Source organism: Uloborus diversus, chromosome 3 (genome assembly GCF_026930045.1).
Source record: "Uloborus diversus isolate 005 chromosome 3, Udiv.v.3.1, whole genome shotgun sequence".
NCBI classification, from domain to species: Eukaryota; Metazoa; Arthropoda; class Arachnida; order Araneae; family Uloboridae; genus Uloborus; species Uloborus diversus.
Genome location: NC_072733.1, coordinates 2,366,034 through 2,388,338, shown reverse-complemented (window position 1 = coordinate 2,388,338; position 22,305 = coordinate 2,366,034). Strand labels below are relative to the sequence as shown.

The window sequence follows — 22,305 nt, the reverse complement described above, 5'->3', positions numbered from 1 at the left end:
AAACCTCTTAAGGAAGCCCAGAGTGCCAAACAAACTGGTAGCTAATACAAAAATAGAACTGACCTGACGAGTGACTGAAACAATGGTTCGGTTCAACTCGAATATTGAAGGCAAGGCAGGTATATCTGAATATAGAAACAGAAAGAATTTAAATTTAAGTGGAAAAATATAAATGATTGTCTTCGTTTAGTTTTGGTATGAGCTATTGCATTTGGCAAGGTAAATTTCACGTCGACTTAACACACAGTAGTGATATCTACAGCGTATTTGTTTGGGACTGAGATAGAATTATTTAGATGATTCTGGATTAGTAAAATGGCCTAATCTTGTGATGCAAGATCGAATGCTTTCACTGTAGCCTTTGTCTATTATTTGTTCAGCTGCTTCTGCCGTAACTGTTTCAGAAATTCTCCAAAATAGCTTATCTGACTTCCCTTTTTTTTCGCATGTTGAAAATTTGAAAGGTTGAAAAAATTATTACATTTAGCATATTGCAATGAAACAATAATAATAAAATATATTTATAGAATAAGTACGAAATGGAAATATTTATGTGATATTGAATATCAATAAAACTCATAATTCCATCCAAGCATCCTTATTTTGTTAATACAGAGCTTTCAAACGTATATTGTTTATTATTTGCATCAACAGGTTTGTTGTAATTAAATGTAATTCAATGTATAATTTCTCCACTTTTAACATAGAAGTGGTATGGGAGCACTGAGTAACGAGTTAATGGTGTCTCACTGTTTCTGTCTCATTGTTCCCTCATTGCAAAATATAAACTCGATGACTGTCCTTCTCAGACAAAGAAATATAAAAACACCATTTACTGCTAAAATGAACGTTAGTTAAAAATGTAAGATTAATTAATAACACCAGTTTGTAAAGTGTATCAAACAGTTTAGAAATGGTGCAACAAACAATGGAGATAATTTTACTTCAACGGGCTCAAACATTGATAACAGAATTATTTTTCTTACATGATACTTGAATGCCAACTTTTTTCTATAATATTGTTCACAGTATGTCGACAAAACTTTTCAAAAGCTTTACCAGGTTAGAATTATGCAAACAGAAAATATAATGCTTTTGTCTCACTGTTCTCCCTGTCTGACTGTACCCACCTCTCCCCTATACTTATTTTATGATCACCCGATACTCTGTGAATGATTTTAGTAAATTACTTGGCGTACTTGTAAGGAATTTCATGAAAATTTACTAATTTTCTTTATAGAATAAAGTAAAATTTCGAGAACGATTCCACGCAAAAATTTCTCTGTATCAAATATTCAAGTGAAATAAAAACTTACTCGAACTTTCTACTTGTAAATACTTACAGGTCTATTTACAAATTTGTGAAAATCTTTTTGCTGTATTTGACGAAGAAGATCCGGTTCTGCTATTAGAAGTATCGGTTGAATTCCGAAGTAATACCTGTATATGATCAAAAGCATTTCATTAAGAATCAGGCACAAATAAAAGTCTTAGTTGTATATATTTAAGCTTAATACAGAATCATTAGCAGTTAAGAAAATGAATACTAGTATTATTACAAACTTGGTATGTCAGTTGCCGATTTATTCTAATTTGCGATTATACAAGATGGATTTTCTCGCACATTAAAAAAAATATCTACAATATTTTTCAGTTTTCACTATCGTGGCTTTTATACACTAAAACAAAATTGATAATAATCATAAATTTGTTTCAATCTTTCAGAAACTCGAACTTTAAGCTTCTACCGGTAAAATTAAATACTATGTTATTAATGTTCTCAACGAATTTTAACAAAGAGCAAAAAGGCAAAATATAACTGTAGTTGACTATATATATATATATATACACTCATAAACATTGAAAATAGCGACCCAAGAAGGAAGCATTGGATTAAAGTGAAATTCAATGTACATAATAATGCAATTGAGAGGGACACTTGATCCGAAAATCCAGGCAATTAAACAAATACAGACTAAGAAATGAGGTAAATACAGTGCTACTTCAATTGTGCGTTGGACCCCCTTTTGTTGCAATACATGCCGTAACACGAACAGGTATTGAGCTAATTAGACGTCTGATGTTGTCTTGAGGCAGATAAACCCCCAAATGTTGAACAGCCACTTCTAAATCGTGCACAGAGATGCACGACGGCGTCTGGCGTTTCAGCTGATTCCGTACATGCTCTATACGGGACAAATCGGGGGAGCAGCTGGCCATGGAAGAGTCTCAAAAGGACGTAAGAAGTCTTGAGCAACTCTAGCTGTATGCAGGCGAGCATTATCTTGCTGGAAAATTGCCCCCGAGAGACCATTTAGGAACGGTCCTACATGTGGTTACAGAACGTCATTAAAATAACGCTAGCCCGTTAAGGTTCTACGTACCACATCTAGAGTGGATCGGCTATCATAGGCTATGGCCCCCCAGACCATTATGCTCGCTGTTCGAACAGTGTGTATTGCGATAAAATGGGTTGAATGGTACCTTTCTCCAGGGCACTTCCACACCCGTTCGCGGTTATCATCTGACCCCAAAACGAACCGGTATTCATCACTGAACACCACCTTTTGCCAGTCAGTGACATCCTACATCGCTCTGGCTCCGTACCATTGTAGACGGAGTTGCCTATGCTTTGATGGAAATGGGAGTACACGAAAAGGGCGCTGGGACTGCAGATTCAGTGCCGCAAGACGTTTAGAAATGGTTCGAGGAACAACTGCTACCTCTACGTCTGCTTATATGGTGGAACGAGTCACTGCGGGATTTACGAGTGCTTGCCGCACGATCCTTCGATTATCTCTCCTCGTCTACTTCCTGATCGCTCCAGACCCGGTTTTTTGCACGTGGGTAAAATCTCGTGTCCACTGCCTGCAACAGTTTCTAACGGAACACTCCTAAGGATCCACATGAGCAGCAACACGGCTCGTCGACCAGCCAGCACTTTTCATGTCGATGATCAAACCTCTCTCAAAGTCCCTTAACTGTAAGAAACGCTTTCTAACTAATCGACCTGGCATCCTTCACTCATTAAGGCTCTACAACAATCAGGATGTAATCGTAGTTGCACCGATACTTTAGCGTAAATGGTCATGCGCATTAACACACCAAACTCGGATCATTTGCATATCAGATGTCACTCTTCTTATATGCAAAATTTCGTGATTGTGCCATTCTTCTTTCTTGGGGCGTTATTTTCAATGTTCCTGAGTGTATATTAATACATCGGAGAGACCTGTAACAGTTCTTGTGAAAATTTTCAAGTTCTGTGACATTACTCCACTACAATCAGACTTACACTTTTTGGAACGTCCTAGTATGCTGAAGCAATTTTTCACAAGATTACCCAATACACTGTAAAAAATCTCGGAAAACTCTCTGAATATACAAAAAAGTTTTCCGTAATACACAGATTCGTACGCCCTCCGCAGTTTTCTGCTATAATCAAAAACGTTTCCCGTTTAGCAAGAAAGTAAGAGTCGACGCATGCGCAGCTCTCACGGCAATTTTATAGTCCAGCAGCAAAACTAAACTGAAACTTTCGAAAGCACGCAATGAAAACAAGTGCTGACTCATGTATGCGAAGTAACACTCATCAAGGGGATTAGTAGAAGTTTTGTTCCTCGCATGAATTCACTGAAGATAATTTTAAAGTCTTATATTTTCTTGCATATGTATCGTCATGAGATTGAATTTGAAGCTATGTCACTTATTTTTAAGTACGAAGTGCAAATTCTCGACGCATGCTCGCGGAAGGAATACAAACTGAAATTAAAAACCAAATAACTGCCGAGAGAACGCCATCTAAATTCATTGCGTCGCATAACTTGTGTAGGTAATTCACTTTTTTCTTGGATACTTTTCTTCTTTCTACACCAAATGGGTAATTTTTGTTGGCAGAATTTTATTCTGTCATAAAAATCACCTTTTTGGTGACCAAAGCCTGCAAAAGACCACCACCGACGAATAGGTAAGTCGCTTTGCAACTCTATTACTTTAAAGAGATTTAGTTCATATAAATCTCGTTAAAAAAAAAACTATTTTCTTCAGTATTATTTTTTTGTTGTGAACTATTGCAATTTGAAAATATTTTACATTATATAGAACACATATTTAAAGTGCAAGTGTGTCTAGTTTTATTCTGTAAAATTTATGAATTGAAGATTATAAAAAAAATTAAATAAGTGTTATTGTGTACTTTGTTTTTATGTGTCAATCTCAGTTAATATTTGGCTGAACATTTATGTATCAAGCATTATGAATTAAATGTTATAATATGCAAATTGTCAGGTTTGATAGTTCGCCTTTAAGGTTGCATGTTTTCATTCTCTTGTAAACAGTGTAGCTAGATTGTATGAGGGGCATTCCACGGTATTTTGGACATTATGTAGAGTCCGTAACGTGACCTTTTTTTGCCATAACTTTTTAATTTACCGTTAGATTTGCAAATTATTTTAATTTGAGCTGGTGTGTTGGTAGGAAAAGATCAAAATAAAATAATATGCTAATCAAACTGTAAATTAAAAAGTTATGGCAAAAAAGGTCACGTTACGGACTCTATATAAATGTCAAAAATACCTTGGAATGCCCCATGAAGTAAAAAAAAAAAAACTATCTCTTGTAATTAGGAACATAGTGCTTCAGTATTATCTAAATGACGATATCTCTTTAAATATTTGCATTAGCGAAACGCTTTAAATTAGTTAAATGTGTATTAATTTATTTAACAAATAGATACATATATGTATTTAAAAGTGTCTTCATTTTTTTCGTTTTACGAGCCTCAATTTTACCAAAAGCAAAAAAAAAAAAAAAAAAAAAAAAAAAAAAAGACTTAATAAAATAATTTTGTATTTTTACACCATATTAAAGTATTTGACTTATAATTTATATGATACTTTGATTTATAATGTATATGATACTTTGATTTATAATGTATATGATGTTGCTTTTTCAAGGGGGGGGTGGGCGCTTCATAGCATTTTATGGGTGCACCATCACTCTTATGGTGGGGGGGGGGGGGGTATTCTTGTATATATGAAATGGAATAATCATGTAATAGAGTTCAATGTTTTAATAAATAAAATATATAATGCATTTTGCGCACACTAAAAATAAAATCAGTAACCTATTTTGAATAAGTATTTATATTTGTGATGAGATGGAAAAGGGCAAGAACAGAAGAATCAACCCGAATGGTTCCAGCAGGGGGACTTGGTGTCATATTTAAATTCATCAATTTCTCTGTTGGTACTTTTCGGTACACTTTGTTCGTCAGAGAAATTGACTTGAGGTGAACGAATTTAGGAACGCGAAGGGTAGGTAAGTCCTGTCAAATTTTATCCGAAGATAAAAGCTATCAAGTTTGATACAAGATATGTTTTTAAGTTCTGCATTAAAAATACAATATGTTGATAGTTTTGTCTTGAAAATATTGAGAGAAAAACTGAAGTTTAAGATTGTTTAACAAACAATCCCCACTTTTCAAAAGGTACCCCCACTCCAATTCCCCGACGATTTTGTGATTAGGAATGAAACTACTAGATTATTTCATAATTTTTCAAAAATTTATAACTGTGCATATGTTATGCTGTTAACCATGCTATTTGTCATTAGAAATTCCAAAAAAAAAAAAAAAATCCACGAATGATTCTAAAATTGCTTGTATTATTGCTCTTAGATATGAAAGAATTGAAACTGATATGGTATGCAATACTATAATAAAGAATTATATTTTAGAAAAAATAACGGAAAAAGGATTCCGAAATTCTCGGAAACGTTTTTGAAAATTGTTTGGAGAATTCCGAAATACTCGGAAACGTTTTCGAAACTTTCATGAACCACAGCTGCACAGAATACTCAGAAACATTTCTGGAAATTACGGAAAGAGGATTCCGAAATACTCAGAAACGTTTCTGAAAATTATAGAAAGAGGATTCCGAAATACTCAGACACGTTCTGGACATTACAGAAAGAGGATTCCGAAATACTCAGAAACGTTTCTGAAAATTACAGAAAGAGGATTCCGAAATACTCAGACACGTTTCTGGACATTACAGAAAGAGGATTCCGAAATACTCAGAAACGTTTTTGAAACTTTCATGAACCACAGCTGCACGATATACTCAGAAACGTTTCCGGATTTTTTTTACAGTGTACCTGCGTAGATCCTTCCGCCAATCCAATGCCTGTCTGTGCCCGAGTTCTCATTTCTTAGAGTTAAAAAGTTGTGATTACTGAAATTTATTACGTGCTAGTTATATTTGGTATGCAATAATTATTTTCTTCAAAAGTCTTGGTAAAGAGAGCGAACAGGTCTGGAGCCTGAAGACTATGACGATGTCCCGTGGTGGTGTATCAAGATCACAAAGAAAAGCAATAATTACTTGAAAGTCCAAAATATGGCCTGATGTTGATTAAATTCGCAGTTAATTTTGGATCTGAAGATATATTCATCCTTTAGAATCACCTTTACGGAGTCTTGCTGTTATAGACACAAGTTTCTAATACAGCTAAGTTCAAGAATCAGAGGTTTCATAAATGGCTGATCGCGATTCGAGAGAAATTACAGCCCCCCTCCCCCGGTGATGTATCGGGGAATATCACCATTAGAATCCCAAACAGTGGGTGAAAGGAAATAAAATACCTTTCGGAGCCTACAGGTAAAAATCTAACCACTTTAGCAGTAGCAACCTTTTCTATGAACTGCGCAATGAAATTAATATTTAAGTAATTCAATGAAAATTTTATTTTCAGTTTGAGGTAACGCCCCTTAGTATAAAAATAAACGATGACTCAGAATCACTTCAGTATTTATAATTAGTAGTTGAAAAATATCTTACCCTAAAACTCTTCCGTATTTCTCAATCCATTCTTTCTGACATTGAAGTTGACCCTAAAACAAAGAGTGAATCTGTAGAAAACATTTTTAAATTTTTTCTTTAAATTTTTATTTTTTATTTCTTTTTGATATTGCTCAAAGTTCTCGAAGCTAACCAGAGTCTAGTTTCATTGGCACCTTAAAGATTTATTAGATGCTAGCGGCCCGTCCCGATCTTGTTCGGGTTAAAAAAGCTATCTATCTTTAAAAAATATTATGCTGTAACTTTTTAATATAAAATTAAATAGTAAGCAACATTTTGTTATTGGTTTTTATGAGATTTGAAACAAATTGATTTACCTCATTTCCTGATCAATTGAGACCAACATACACTAACAACTGAACAATACAATCTTCCCGCATGCACCGATGTACTACTTACCATAAAATTGTACGTTTGAACTTCAGATTTAATAATGGTAATGGCATAAGAAATTTTCATTTGGAATTATAATCACTTAAATTGTAAAAAAACACATACGCAGAGACCATGGGGATGCAAGGAATAAGAGCTAACTGATCTGATGCTGGTGCTATAAGAAGAATACTCTAAATCATATTACCCTTTAAGGATTTTAACTGGAGTCCAATTCCATTGCATAGATTAGGCAAATTAAAGTTGTTCAATAAAATTATTGGGATATCGCTTTTAATTTTAAAAGCATGAAGAGAAGTCCGAAGGATTTAACGGACTTAAAGAATTCGTGTGGATGATGCACAGCGTTGTTGGCAAAACATATTGCCGTTTCGCACATCCACATGTAATTTTTTTTGGCAGTCTTGGTTTTAGGATAAACATTGAGTATCAAATCATTTAGAGAGATTTTGTCATCTTATCTATTTTGATAAGATATCCTTTTTCGGGTATTTTCCCGTTACTTACTTGTAATAAAAGACTCTAGTAATGCTTACCACCATCTCTTAAGCAAACTGTTACAGTTCTTCTTAAGATTCAGAGATTGTAAAAGGCTCCTAAAAGTAGACGACTTTAATAAGGGTTGAAATATATCTGCACGTGTTCCTCTAAGACACCACAGGAAGAGTTTGATGAAAGTCCCCGTAGAGTACGAAGGTGATACCTCTAATAATTTTACCTGAACCTTTTTACCCTTTTACTGTTCTATCTACGATTTTTATTGCCAAACGGCGGGTCTTCAAGAATTCGTCCTTCATTATGAGACACCCTCTTGAAGAAGTTCTCCCAATTACCAGTTTTTTCTCGTGGAACATTCAGTCTTTCTGGAGGAGATATTCAAAGTAGTTTAAATGCGGAATAGTCAGTTTTGAACCACTAAGTAAAGTCTCGGCAGTTCCATAAAAAAACTTCGCAAAAGCATGTTGATTGATTTTTTTGATAGGGTTGAATTTATTATTTTTTTCCAGTTCCACTAGGCAAGCTGATCAACGTTAATTTGCGTTGCTGGATTTCATGTACAAATCATGTTTTAATGGAATTGTTCCGTTAATTCTCTGTGACGCCGACGGTGGAAAACTAAAGTTCCCTCTTGAGTTCTCGCTTCATTGACAAATTTTGCCTTTTTGTTTAACAAAATTGATTTGGTTTATATCGTTTGACGCTGAACGACAATCTTAGTTTTTCTGCTCACACTGTCCTTGTAATATGTAGTCCCAGAGATCTTTTCTAAATGTTTGCTTTAGAACTATAGGATTTAAAACTTGTCATCGAAGTTAAAATATTTATTAGCAATTTTCTGAGTTTAGGAGCAGAGTGAGAAAGTAACGTGTATCAAATAAAGTTATTTTCCAAGGTTTGTCGTCTTCTGTAAGACCGAGTTCTATACATGCTAATGGATAGGTTGGCAGGACCTTCAACTGTCAAAAGACTTTCGAAATATGCTGGATCATGGAAGTGTTCTAAATGAATCCTTAAGCAACGAGGTTCCAATTGACTAGTTGGATGAACATTGTATATTCTACTAAGAGGTGAGTCTTTTTCAATCCCAGAATGAATTTCAACCACTTTTACTCGTTTCCTTCGAAAAACTTGTTTTTTTTTCCCCCACACGCCTCTATTTTTTTTTTCTATTTCTTTTTGATCTTTTCTGATAATATATATATGCAAACTATATTTTTCAATTTTATCGTTTTAAATGCTTAAATACGGTCATCATGAATGATATTTCTCCAAATAATTTTTATTTATTGTTTCTTCTTTGTCAATATCTTTCTTTCCGAATGTTATTTGTTCTTAACTGTTTTAACTTTTAACTTTGAATAAACGGTACTTATGTGCAGTTATTTTTTGAACAATGCAGTTACTCTTTGTGTTAACTCTTAACTTTGAATATACGGTACTTATGTGCAGTTACTCTTTGAGTTGAGAATTTCCTAAACTAAATGTACTTAAGTGAATTCCTTAGCAGAAGTTCTTCATTTGGATTTTAGTATGAATAAAAAACCTTAAAGAATAGCCCGACATGCATGCAAAATTACAACTTTTAAAAACACGTATTAATATCGTCTATTTGCACTACTTGAATTCAAAAACTAATTTCCCCGAAGCAAATCAAAGTTATAATTCGTTTTAATAAATCTTGAAGCATAAACATTCCGTGGCGCTCTAAATGGTTAGCAATGTCCATGGCTAATTAGCTTTATCCTCTGCAGCCTGAAATACACGTAAAACTTATGGCTGTTCTTCCGCTGATTTTTTTTTACGGGTTCCCATCATTCAGCGTTCATGTTGAAAAGAACCGTCAACCTTTTTGTCCTTGCAAGTTCGGGATAATCGGTATTAGATTTTACTTACATAAGAATAAAACATTATGAAACATAAACTGGTAGCAAAGACAAGCTATTGGTTAAAAAAAATGGTATAAACACACATATGCATAATTTATAGCCTATGTGACTTAGTAAGAATGCACCTTTTATGTAGTGAAGAATTTTTCAAATAGAGTTGCAATGGTTCCGGAGATTACCTCGAACACATAAACATACAAAAATCCGCTCTCTCTCTCTATCTCTTTATAATATTAGTATAGATTGATTTTGCTCTTGGCTTAAGGAAATGAAATGCTTCCGTTCAGGATTGCTATGATGAACTATAGTATAAGGAGAAAATAGTAAAACATTTTAAGGTTGGCGTAAATACGTAAAGGAAAGTGGTGTACCTTGATATTTAATTTAGGAAAATAATGTCTAAAATCCCAATCACTTATCATAACTCATAGTTTATGACAGCACTACCATATACTGCCGTAATTTTACCATCTCAGCTTTTTCATAATCCAAATTAGTAATTCTGAAAACCAGTGATGTAGTTTTTATGAAAACATTGTACTGTGATCGACTGTGTAGTGTACCGACTGTTTATAAAATAAGTACCTGTTTGAAGCTAGCATGAAGAAATTATCCGAATGGAACAAAAACTTGGTTCACTTACTAATCTGAAGGGCGGGAGGATGTAATAAATAATAATAAAAAATAGTTGCAACAATCACCGAAAGTTGACACTTTTGAGCGAATTTGGAGTAATGTAAGAGCAAAAATTTAAACGAAAACCGGAGGGCATACCTAATTTGTTGAAAAATATTGCACATAGATTATACTTGTCAGAGGCCAGGGTTTTATAAGTAATTGATTTTTTTCTTATTTTTAGAGCATTTAGAAACATTTAGAACTGTGAGGCGTGTTTATTAATGCTTAAAAAGTTATCCGAAATAGCCAGTGTCAGTGCAACGAATTTTATAAGACGTAATTTTTAACTGAATCAAAGTAAAGTGTGTGTTGGTGAACGGAAAAAATGGTTAGAATTTTCCAAACTTTGTTTTGTGATGTTCTCTTTTTCTTGTTACACATTATTTTGTTTTGCCGCTTTATAATTCTTTTATTCTCTTTCATTAATATACTTGTAGTTTGTATTTTCTTGATTCCATGTCATTCGATATTTTAATTATTTAATAAAATCTTGTTTGTGGTCAAATGTTCTTTGAGTGAAATTCTCATTTTCGACTATACTGTTAGCATTACACGGAGGAAAACTTGATTCTGCAAATAAGTCAACTCCATTGATGACCTTTACGATGCTATTTGCACGAAAATATTAAGTTTGTGTAGCGTAAATTTTAGAACACTATTTTATAGAACACACTGTAAATAATCAAACACTTTTTGCACACGTACACTTGTCTCTTTTTTGAGAACACTATTTTAGTACTAGTTATTAGAATCGTTTTGAGAACACATGTCATAATACTTTTTGAACACGTACACTTGTCCCCTTTTTCAGAACACTTTTTCGGTCAGTTTTCAAAACACTTCTAGAAACACTGTTCGGAACATGTATTTCCTTTTTAGCGCACTTTTTAGACACTTCATGGATAGTGATGGATGAATGGTTTTTGAACACTTGTACTAAACATTTTGTGGCACATGTTTTGGTACAGTTTTTAGGATATGTTTCGGAACAATAACGGATCACCAATATCCTCCCGAAATGCGTTTGTTAATATGCATTATTCAAATCTAATACAAATCTAATGGCATCTCAAAATCATATTAATAGTTTACAGCAAAATGACAAACGAGCAAAAAAGTAGCAGGAAATTGTAGTACAAAATCATATTTACTACAGAAATGACATCTAAATTTGAAATATAAATTTCCATGCGCACATAGGTTCCCAAAGAAGCGTTTACACTTTTTCTTTTTTTGAGCCAAATCGGTGTAATTTTCAATGACGACTAAGAAGCATATTTTTCCCGATTATGCTCGACTCGATCGAATTCTGTCTACCAGTCACGTAGCGAGAAACTTTCTTCCGGGTGGAGTAAAGGAAATTTCTGGCTGCACTTTTGGTTGATAGACATCGTTCGTATCGAATTATCAATTATGTTAGAGTTGAATATTCTCCTGAAATGATGTTATGAATGGACGACAACTTGGTGACAAATTGAGCGACAAATATTTCACTAGGTACTGTTTCTAATTTGTTATTTCAGTATGATTTTTCGGAAAATATATTCTGGAATAACATTTTGTGAAAATCCGATTATTAGGTTGATTAAAAGTTATTGAACGTAACTTGCTTTCTTTTAATGGCATATTCAACTCGATTGTGTTCAATTCGATGGAATGCTATCGACCAGTAGCGAAGTGAGAAATTTCAACTGGATGAGGGAAGGCAGATCTTTAGCTGCGCTATCGGTAGATACAATCGTATTAGATTCAATCGAATTCTGTTTGAGTTGAATGTGCCACTTCAATATAAAAAGTTTCAGTTGTACTTGAATTTTTTCAATAATGCAATTTTCTTTAAATAAAAATACGATTTCAGAGAAACTGCTGGTCAAACTGGCATTACTTTTACTTTGAAATAAAGAGTGCTTTTTTAAAAGTTAAATTGTCTCATGGAAGAAATAAGTTCCCTAATGCATCTAAATCTTAAATCACGTATTTAATTTACATTTTAAACTGCCGCACTGATAACTCCTATTTTGCAGTTTTTTAAACATCTTATCGTAAAATAAAATATTTTTAAAATTAACCTATTTGACATAAATACTCATTTTAAAATTTACATCACATTGCTGGAAGTAGTATTATTGCGGAATCCTCATCGTCTTTGGGAAAAAGTTTAATTAATTATTTTTTGCGAACTTAGGCTTATTTTGTTTTGGTTGAACGTCTAATTTAATGTACTGTGGAGGGTTTAATTTTTCAAGGCTTTTCAAGATACGAAAAAAATGAATTTCGGTTTCAAATATCTGGAAATTGAAATACAAATGTCATCAGAAAAAGCAGTATTACATAACTCGAGCTTGAACAGAAGTATGTTCATTTCTTTTTAATAAAAGGAAATCTTGAAACTCATCAGGTCGATTCTATTGCGAAATTCCATAAAAATTGATTTCTTTTTTTATAAAAGCTATCTTTTACACTTATTAACTTTATTAGTTGAGCACAAATAATATATGTCACCTTTATATACACTAAAATCTCTTGGATAATATTTTTCTAGAATGAGACCTCCCCTTCCCTTCCTTCCTTCCCTTTTATCCTCAAATGTAGCTGAAATGTTTTTATGATATCAGTTTTTTTTTTAATTTACCGCGAGATTTTTCGAGTCTCCTTCCTCACATCTTCAAATAAAATTTAAAACTGTACTTTTAAAATTAAATTTTAAAACATTGAGGTTGAATATCCCCTTAAGCCCTCTAAAGATGTTCTTAATTCTTCACCTCTGAGTCGTTTTCGGAGGGGACCATTCATAGAACCTATTATCCTTATAGTTTACTAAAGACGGACGAAAATTGCAATTTTAAAACTCCAGTTTAATTCATTTTTCTAGAAACCCCTCCTTCCCCCTCCCGTTTTCTCATCTTCACATCACCAAAGACAGCTTAACCCTTATTTTCAAAACATCAGCTTCAAGATATGTCTCGGAAAGGTATCCCTAACACATTTGCCCTAACATTAAAAACGCCTAAAATTGCGTTATTAAAGCTTAAATCGGAGTTTTTTAAATTAAAAGCATAATGTAATGAACAGTAATGGAAATAAGTAACTTGCATTAAAAATATTCAAACCAGACCAAAACAGTTGCAGATGAAAATTACAGGAATCGACATCAATGTTTACTAATACTTTCTGCGTAGCTTTGCAGAAATTGGCACAAGTTTATGAGTGAGGGATTGAAAAAATGTAACAAAATTGGCAGTAAAAATAACAGCATTTTTGTTAATAGTGTATACATAGTGTATATTGTACAACCAACCGATCTTTATCTAGTCATTCTCGTTGCAGCAAAGAAATAATGATTTCACAAGTGTGCCCAAATGTGACCAAATTGCTTTCAAATATGGTGACGAACCGTCTGTTGTCTGGACTCGTGTGTTGACATACGAGGTTTAGTATCCAGAACACAGTCGGAACACTTTTGAAACATTTTCCTTCTGACGCAGCATATTCAGAACACGTCATAGTGCACATTCACATATTAGGATCACTTTTTCTGAAACAAAGTGTTCAAAATTGTGCAGGTTTATTTGCAGTGCAGGGTCTCTAAACCTGTTCTAAAACATTACATCGCGACTCAGATGTGTCGTTACATCGATTTTTGGTGGGTCACTTTTTTTTTAAAGACCTGTTTATTCTTACCTTTAAACGATTATTTTTCAACTTACAACACTTTCGATAGGGGTACCAACTCCAACTACGAGGGTGCGGGAGTGCAGCTTTCAAACACTTTCAAAATCCTTGGGAGGGGGCGGGGATGCCAAGTACTTCTTCCAGAGGTAAGCAGAGAAATAAAATTATGAGAAAATTATTAAGTGTTTCTTAAAATATTCAATGTGAAGGGAAAGACGTGAGTCCCTACTGGCAGTGGCAGTGCTTCGGAACAATGGGTCACGATGTTTTAAAATGTGGCACATTACTTCTGTTTGCGGCTTCACCTTTAGAACAGCCTGTCAACATTCAGCTAAATATTTCCCTTACTAGGAGCTAAAGGTGAATGTTAAAATAATATAGATTAGGTGTTTGGAATTTATTGGCAAAGGTATTTAATCTACTAGTAGTTGATATAAAATCATTTTGTTGGCCCCTAAGTTTTTATTTTGATCTTAAATGACTTAATTCTCTGCAAATGCAGCAGGTAAAATTCAGCAGTAACAAAAGTGTATAGTCTTAAGGAAATTTTCTTTTCTTTTAAATAAACTTAAGTTATAAAACGATTTTTTTATAAAATTTCTAATAGCAGATTATGAGCAGTTACAGCAGAGATATCATTGGAGAAGAAACAGTTTTGAAACTATGAAGATGATTTCGTAAGCAGTCACGTTCGGTGGTAAGTTGAAATCCAGCAATCGATCTACGTCTTGGGCCATTATACAAAGTCGGGATGGCATCCATCCAAGACTTTCGAGGCATTCGGTTATAGAGTTCTTCCTGAGCACGTACTTTGATAGGTTATTTGTTAAGAATTTCAACAATATGGGAAAGTATTGGACGAGAAATATTCCGCGCGATTAACGCACCCTTATTAGCCAGGAAATAGGTTTTCTCATTATCTGGAACCCCACAGTGGGCAGGAACACACTGGAGGACTATACTTTTTCGGATTATAAAATTATAAAACAGTATAGTTTTTTTTTAATTGTGAAAAGAAATGCCAGCATTTTCAAAAAGTAAGTTGCGAGATCAGCAACATCAAAATAAACAATAAATGATTAAATACTGAGCATTTTCGCATATCAGTAATAGTTGCCTCCCTGATATGTCGTATTTAAAGTAAAAGAAAGACGCGATAAATTAAGAAAACAAAACTATCTGCCGAAAAGAACCAATTTCCTTGATGATAGCCAGAAATTAATTTGAGGAAATTTATGCTCGTGAAATCAAAACAAAAATAGCATTAACAACATACCTTGAAACATTTTAAAAATTTATAGAAAAGCAACAAATTATCGTACAAATGTATGGTTTGTGCCATAATACTTCACTGGTTCAAGAATTATTTTTATATTATAGTTAAAAAAAAAAAAAAAGAAGAAGAAGAAAAGTGTAATTATAAGTAACTTACTTTGACGACCGTGTCGTCACAGTAAAAAAAAAAAAAAAAAAAAACACGTCACGTGAGGTGTTCAATAATTTTATTTAACTGAAAGCAATACATTTCATTACCAGAGCTCAATCTGTGCACCCTATGTTGACCGAACCACATTAAAACGGTACTCAAGTTCATCCCATGTCAACATACGGTGCACACATTGGACTCAATTAATGAAACGTATTAGTTTCTGTTTCATACGATGATTAAACACCTCACATTACGTTTGTTTTTTGAACTGTGACGATACAGCCGCCGCAGTAAGTTACTTACAATTATACATTCGTTTTCTTTTTTTCCTTTTTTTACGATGACATAAAGAATTCTTGAACCTGCAAAGTATGTATTATGGCGCAAACCGCATATTAATACGACAATTTGCTGCGTTCCTATGATTTTTTAAAATATGTCAAGGACTTCCAGCAATCCAGCTTCACGAAGACCGACGATTCTGCCCCGTTCAAACTCCGAAATTTGCTCAAATTTCGCTTTCTTTCGTCGAAGAGGCATAGTAAAGATTCCGTTAACGTTTACTCTATCATATAACCACCGATAATCATACACGCCTCGCTACAACCGTCTATTTATATTCGGTTCGATCCGCCGTTCAGACGGCGCTGCTCAGCATACGCATGCGCTACCGGTCTGCAATTCTAATCATTCGCATATCATGCCCTACTTTACATTTCCTGCAATTTTCAGTTCACTCGTGTAAGTCCTGCGTGGTGTTGCAATTTTCACAAACAGGAGTGTATAAAGTAGTTCTTTTCCCATACTTGTCATGAGATAACGTTATGATATCTATGTAATTTTGAACCCCGTCTTGTCCTTTTTTTGGATGGGTTGTGTGCTTTCAGATAATAGATGGAAGCACATTTTTCTACTTTGTCATCAGAATCGTTCTCTAATTTCCTTTTTTTGTTTTGGAATGTACTAACCTTTTCCTTGTAGCAGGTTTTGCTTTCATACTTTTTTCTTTGCTGTCTTCTTGTTCTGCTTCAATAGAAGCTTGTAAACTTTTACGTAATTTCTCCTTTTTGTTTTCTTCGGCCCATTGCTTTGTCTGATAGCTTCTTTAATCGGAGTATCAGTTAAGATTAAGCGCATCCTCTTTTTTATTCTTTTTCTGGTTCCTAATGCTTTGGTTCTAATTTTTCAAATGGTCTCGGTTAGGGTAGTCCATATGTGACAAAGTGGAAGGTCAACGGGAAGAAATACCTGAATTATTGAAAAGCCTTTTCATTATTTTGACATCTAACGTGGTTCTGTAAGTGTTTTTAACGCAATATCATACCATCTTTACAATAAAGAAAATGTATTACAGGCTGAAGAGTGTATAAAGTTAAAGCTGTGTTTGTGTGAACGGGCATGAATGATTATAAGCTATAAGATACGACTCTGTTACTCAATTAAAAATGAATGGTGATTTTTCAAAAGTAAATCGCTTGAAAATACTAAATGTTTGAGTCAGTACGAAGCGAAAAAAGTGTCAGGGGTGCGTTTAGAAGTAAGACAGAGCAGTAAGACACAGTAAGAACGTGCGTAAATGTGCGCTGATGTCAATACGTAAACTTGGTCCGTCGTCATTTTTTTTTTTTTTTGTATCGTGCAACAAAATTTATTAACATTTCTGTTCATATAACTACAAATCTCAAAAAAGGATAAAATTCTGCTAATTCTTATATATTTGTTTATTTTTAACTAAGTATTTTCACAATAAGCTTCAAAACGTTCAACACAAAAGTTTCTCATTTTGGTAAAAAACTGATTATCCTTTCCTCATGCTAGACCGAAGCTCGGCTGGTGCTCAAAAATTTGTGAGAATATTTGCTTGGGAGCAGCATCAATCTGTTATGACTGTTGGCTCTCCAGTTATAACTCGTTTTGGAATAAATTATTTTCAAATAAAAAAAGAACCGACTTCAAAAAACAAAAAGGAACTGAAAAGTAAAAAATAATGGATCATACTTACATACGATTTTTTACCCAAACGTATAAATCAAATTTATTTTACAATTCCTGTACAAAAATCAACTAAACTAAACACCCAATTATAAATTAAACACTGATTTTTATTACCGTACGATGAATTATTTTAATACCTAACTAATTATATACGATCTCTTAATTTTTAATAACCTTTTGAAGTCAGGGACTCCTAAAAACCAGGGCTGCGGAGTCGGAAGGAAAATGACCGACTCCGACCCCGACTCCGACTGCTGGATTTTTGAAACGCCCGACTCCGACTCCAACTCCGACTCCGACTCCAGATTAAAAAATATTTTTTTAATTGTATTTTTTCATTTCCCTCTCTCCCTTCAGGGGAAGGGGGAAAACCTTTAAACAGAGATTGAAATATCATTTCTTTTTTAAGAAAATTTCGCATTTTGTTTTTTCATTGTAAACCCAAGACGCATACAACGTTATAAATTCAATTCAAAAATCAAATTTTCCAATAGTTACGAGTTTAAATGTGAGATGACTTAAAAATCCCTTTAAAAAAATTGAAAAGGATTAGCTATAATTTGCCCCCTCCCCCCTTTAATGTTTAACAAAAATATATTGATCAGATCTTGTGCTTTCAATTTTTGAAAGCTGTAACTTGAGAGAGAAAAAGCTTTTTTTCAAAGTTCAAGTTCTTGAGAGGGAGTGGTTTGGTCCGTGTGATACTCATCTGGTAGGTGACAAAGTTAATTTCAGAGTTAAAGAAGCAAACTGAGGGACGGCTACAGAAAGTTCAAGCTAGATGATTGCCATAATGGCAGTTATTTTCTCATTAGTAGCTTTTTATACATATTTTATTGCCTAGCATTTCAATTGGTAGTCAGTTTTTAAAAAATGCAAGGAGAGTCAGTGAAAATGAAAGAAAAAAAGAAGCCCGGAGTCGGGAGTCGGAGTCGGCATGTTTTATAACGACTCCGACTCCGACTCTTTTACCCCAAAATCAGTCCGACTCCGACTCTTCGACTCCGACTCCGACTCCGACTCCACAGCCCTGCTAAAAACTACTACCTAACGTAACTGACAACCCACTAGAGTTGAACACTAATTTAACTAAACGCGAAATTGGTCTTTAAATCTAAACCTACTCAGTTACGTTAGGACTTCAAAAGGTTATTAAAAATTAAGAGATCGTATATAATTAGTTAGGTATTAAAATAATTCATCGTACGGTAGTAAAAATCAGTGTTTAATTTATAATTGGGTGTTTAGTTTAGTTGATTTTTGTACAGGAATTGTAAAATAAATTTGATTTATACGTTTGGGTAAAAAATCGTATGTAAGTATGATCCATTATTTTTTACTTTTCAGTTCCTTTTTGTTTTTTGAAGTCGGTTCTTTTTTCATTTGAAAATAATTTATTTTTTGCTTTTTAGTGGTGTAAATATAAAATAAGTACGTAGGGTAGAGTATGTGGTTGACTCTTTACGTACATCTCGAGTGAGAAAGCACAGGAGTCTGAAAACAGCTAAGATGAACAAAATAGAGAAAGAAAAAGAGCACAGCGTCTCGGAGACTTCCGAAGACTGAAGAAATGCTTTTTAGATGCGCAATTATTTACAAAAAAAATTGTCTTCACCATCAGTTTAACTTTATTAAAGTATGCTTTCCGAAAACAATTCACGAGTCACTAAAAAACAACCTAAATCGCTTTGACTTTGCCCATAGAGTTTGAAGAGTTTTCTTGATTTTTCATGGATTCCAGCTTCAGATACTGATTTGATGACCATGAGATCACCTGGGAAGTATATACCTTTTCAATCGAGAGAAAAAAAAAAAGAATTTTCCAAATTGGTCTATGCGTGTTTGAGTTTACAGTGGACATATATAAAAAGAGATTCTGACGAATTGAGAACATCTTTTTGAAGTCGGTTAAAAAAAGAAAAATTCTGAATGCGCATAACATTTTATGCGATTGGCACTAAAAACTAATCTTTGTTCCTCCACAGGATTTATTTGTGCATTAATCTAGTTAGAGCCATTTAAATGTCAATGATTTTCCTAACTATTTTATATTTCACAATAATACGTGTCACATAACTCGTGAAAAAAAATCACATTTCTCTTTACTAGGCCCCGTTGTAGATCAATACCACATTAGAAACAGAGTATCTACTGTGATGTTGTATATATGAAGATCAAAATACTACTAGAACAATGATACTAAATGAATTTCCTATTTGCTTCAGAAGAGTCTTCAAAAATTGCGATATGACTACGAATGATTAATGCAGAGGAAATAGTTAAGGAGGAGGCTCCCCCAAAGGAAAAGCTCCCTAAAAAGGAAAAATACCCCTCTAAACACCCTCCCTCGCCCATAAGGGGGCACCCCTGACTAATATTAATGTTTTATGGTACTTTCTTTAACACTGAGTAAAGAAAGTACCTTTTGTTTTATGGGGGGCACTTTCTTTAACAATGGATTTTATATTTAATCGTTTGATATTGAAATTGAATAAAGTTTATTATTTTTTGCCCATAACCTTTTTTCTAAAGAACAAATATGGTGAAGCAAAGGTTTGGGTCTTAAGTTAGATCCCTTCTATGCATTAAAAAAAAAAAAACATAAAAATCGTTTTTTTAAGTGAGACGCTATGAGTTCACAAACAACAAAGCGCGAGTATGAAATTCATTTTATAATTCCTGTACAAAAATCAACTAAACTAAACACCCAGTTATAAAATAAGCACTGATTTTAATTACTATACGATGAATTATTTTAATACCTAACTAATTATATACGATCTCTTAATTTTTTTATAACCTTTTGAAATCGGGGACACCTATAAACTACTACATAACGTAACTGACAACCCACCTGAGTTGAACATTAATTCAACTAAACGCGAAATTAGTCTTTAAATCTATTCTCTCCCTCGATTTCTCCAGGATCCCTTATACCCGGACTTGAAGACCATTAGACGACAGGGAGAAGTATACCATTTCAAACAGAAAAAGAATTTTCCTAATTTGTACAGGCGTCTTCTAGTAATCGGGGAGCATAGTACATAAAAAAATTCCAACTAAGTCTGTATATCAATATTACCCTAACTGTAAATTAAGCTGAAGGCGTCATGAAATATTAAATCTAGAGTACTAGTCAAACTTCAGAAATCGGACGCCACTTCTGATATATTTATTAAGGAACATAAATTTAATCTTCGGAGGGAGCGGCGGGGGGATTTTTGTCTTAAATTCCCCTTGAATTTAACACTAAATATACACTGGTGTGCAAAAATTAAGGACGAAGTCGAAAAATTAGCATATCAGCTGAACGAAGAGGCAGAGTGGACAGAAAAACCAATCAGGAGATTAAGTAAGGTGATATACGGTAGCACATGCGCAGATATACAGGCAGACGTAATGGGGGAGTGTCTGAGTAGTATAAAGCATGTTGTCGGTGTAAGATGAGTATTTCTGGCAAAGAGATTGCACGCCGTATAGCAGTTAAAATCACACCGAGTTGCTGCCTCAGCGAGGAATGGCGAATAATCAATCTGTTAGACGACATCTGGATGCTTTTACCCGAGGTCAAATCATTGGGAAGTTGGAGGAAGGCCGCAGTGTGACAAGTGTGGCTGCAGAGTTCGGAATTGCTCACAGCATCGTTTCACGACTTTGGAGACAATTTCAAACTACAGGATCAGCTATCCGGGGGTTCAGTAGTGGTCGTCCACGAGGAACCACACCCGCAGATGACCGGTATATTGTCTAACAGGCCAGAAGAAACAGGCGGCAGACAGCGGGAGAAATCGCTAGACACAGGACACAGGCGACTGGACGACCGATATCGCGTTTTACCGTGGCCAGAAGACTGCACGGTGGTGGTCTGTTTGCACGACGCCCTATACGGTGTGTACCTCTAACGCCTGCCCATCGGAGAAGGCGTTGTCTGTGGTGCCGGGAACACCGGAATTGGAGAGACAATGAATGGGGACGAGTACTCTTTACAGATGAGAGCAGATTCAGTCTGAGTAGCGATTCTCATTGCATACTCATCTGGAGGGAGCGGGGAAGCCGCAATCATCCCTCGAACATTATTGAAAGGGACAGGTATGGACGTCGCGGTGTTCTCGTTTGAGGAGGCATCATGTTTGGTAGTCGTACAGACCTTCACATCTTCGACGCAGGTTCAGTCAACGGGACCCGTTATTGTAACGAGATTCTTCTTCCATATGTGCATCTTTTTAGAGGCACGATGGGTCCGCAGTTCCTTTTCATGGACGACAATGCACCATGTCATCGCACAGTAGCTGTCGAACAGCTCTTAGAGAGTGAGGAAATTGAACGTATGGATTGGCCGGCACGATCTCCGGATCTCAATCCCATCGAGCATGTATGGGATTTTCTAGGCAGACGCTTGGCAGCTCGTACCTTACCACCAGTAACGATTCGGGAGCTTCAATTGGCGCTGCAAGACGAATGGGCAGCAATGCCTCAACAACTCATTGACACCCTCATTCTCAGCAAGGGCAGATGCTGTTAAACCTGCCTAGCAGTCGGGGGAGATCATATCCCCTACTAAAGACCGGATGTTTCTTGCTGGACACCCATCACAGGGATGTTTCGGCCTTCAGTCGCATTGCGCTCCATGTAACTTTTTCAATAAAGCTTCTTTTTATCCCTCTGATTTCTCTTTTAGTAAGTGTTGCTTACATTACACATGTCCTTACGTATTGGGGATCTTACGGTATTAAATGTGTTGATTTGGAAAGCTTTTGTAAAAAGTTTTATTGAAAAAACCGTCTCGTCCTTAATTTTTGCACACCAGTGTATTTTAAAACTTAAATATTAAAAAAAAATAAATAAATAAATAAATAAAAAAATAAAAATAAAAAAAAACTGATGACTAAAT

General features: G+C 34.6%; 1 protein-coding gene across 2 annotated transcripts in view; it reads right to left on the bottom strand.

Annotated features, from left to right (window-relative positions):
• The window catches only part of LOC129218298 (cytochrome P450 3A5-like), an 84,728-nt gene that overhangs the window by 54,612 nt on the left and 7,811 nt on the right, over window positions 1-22,305 (bottom strand). For both annotated transcript variants that reach the window (XM_054852532.1, XM_054852533.1), the window contains exons 3-4: window positions 6,840-6,892; window positions 1,344-1,440 (exon numbers count right to left, since the gene is read on the bottom strand). In XM_054852532.1, the coding sequence (XP_054708507.1) occupies window positions 1,344-1,440; window positions 6,840-6,892 (150 nt within the window). The remainder of the gene's footprint in view (window positions 1-1,343; window positions 1,441-6,839; window positions 6,893-22,305) is intronic.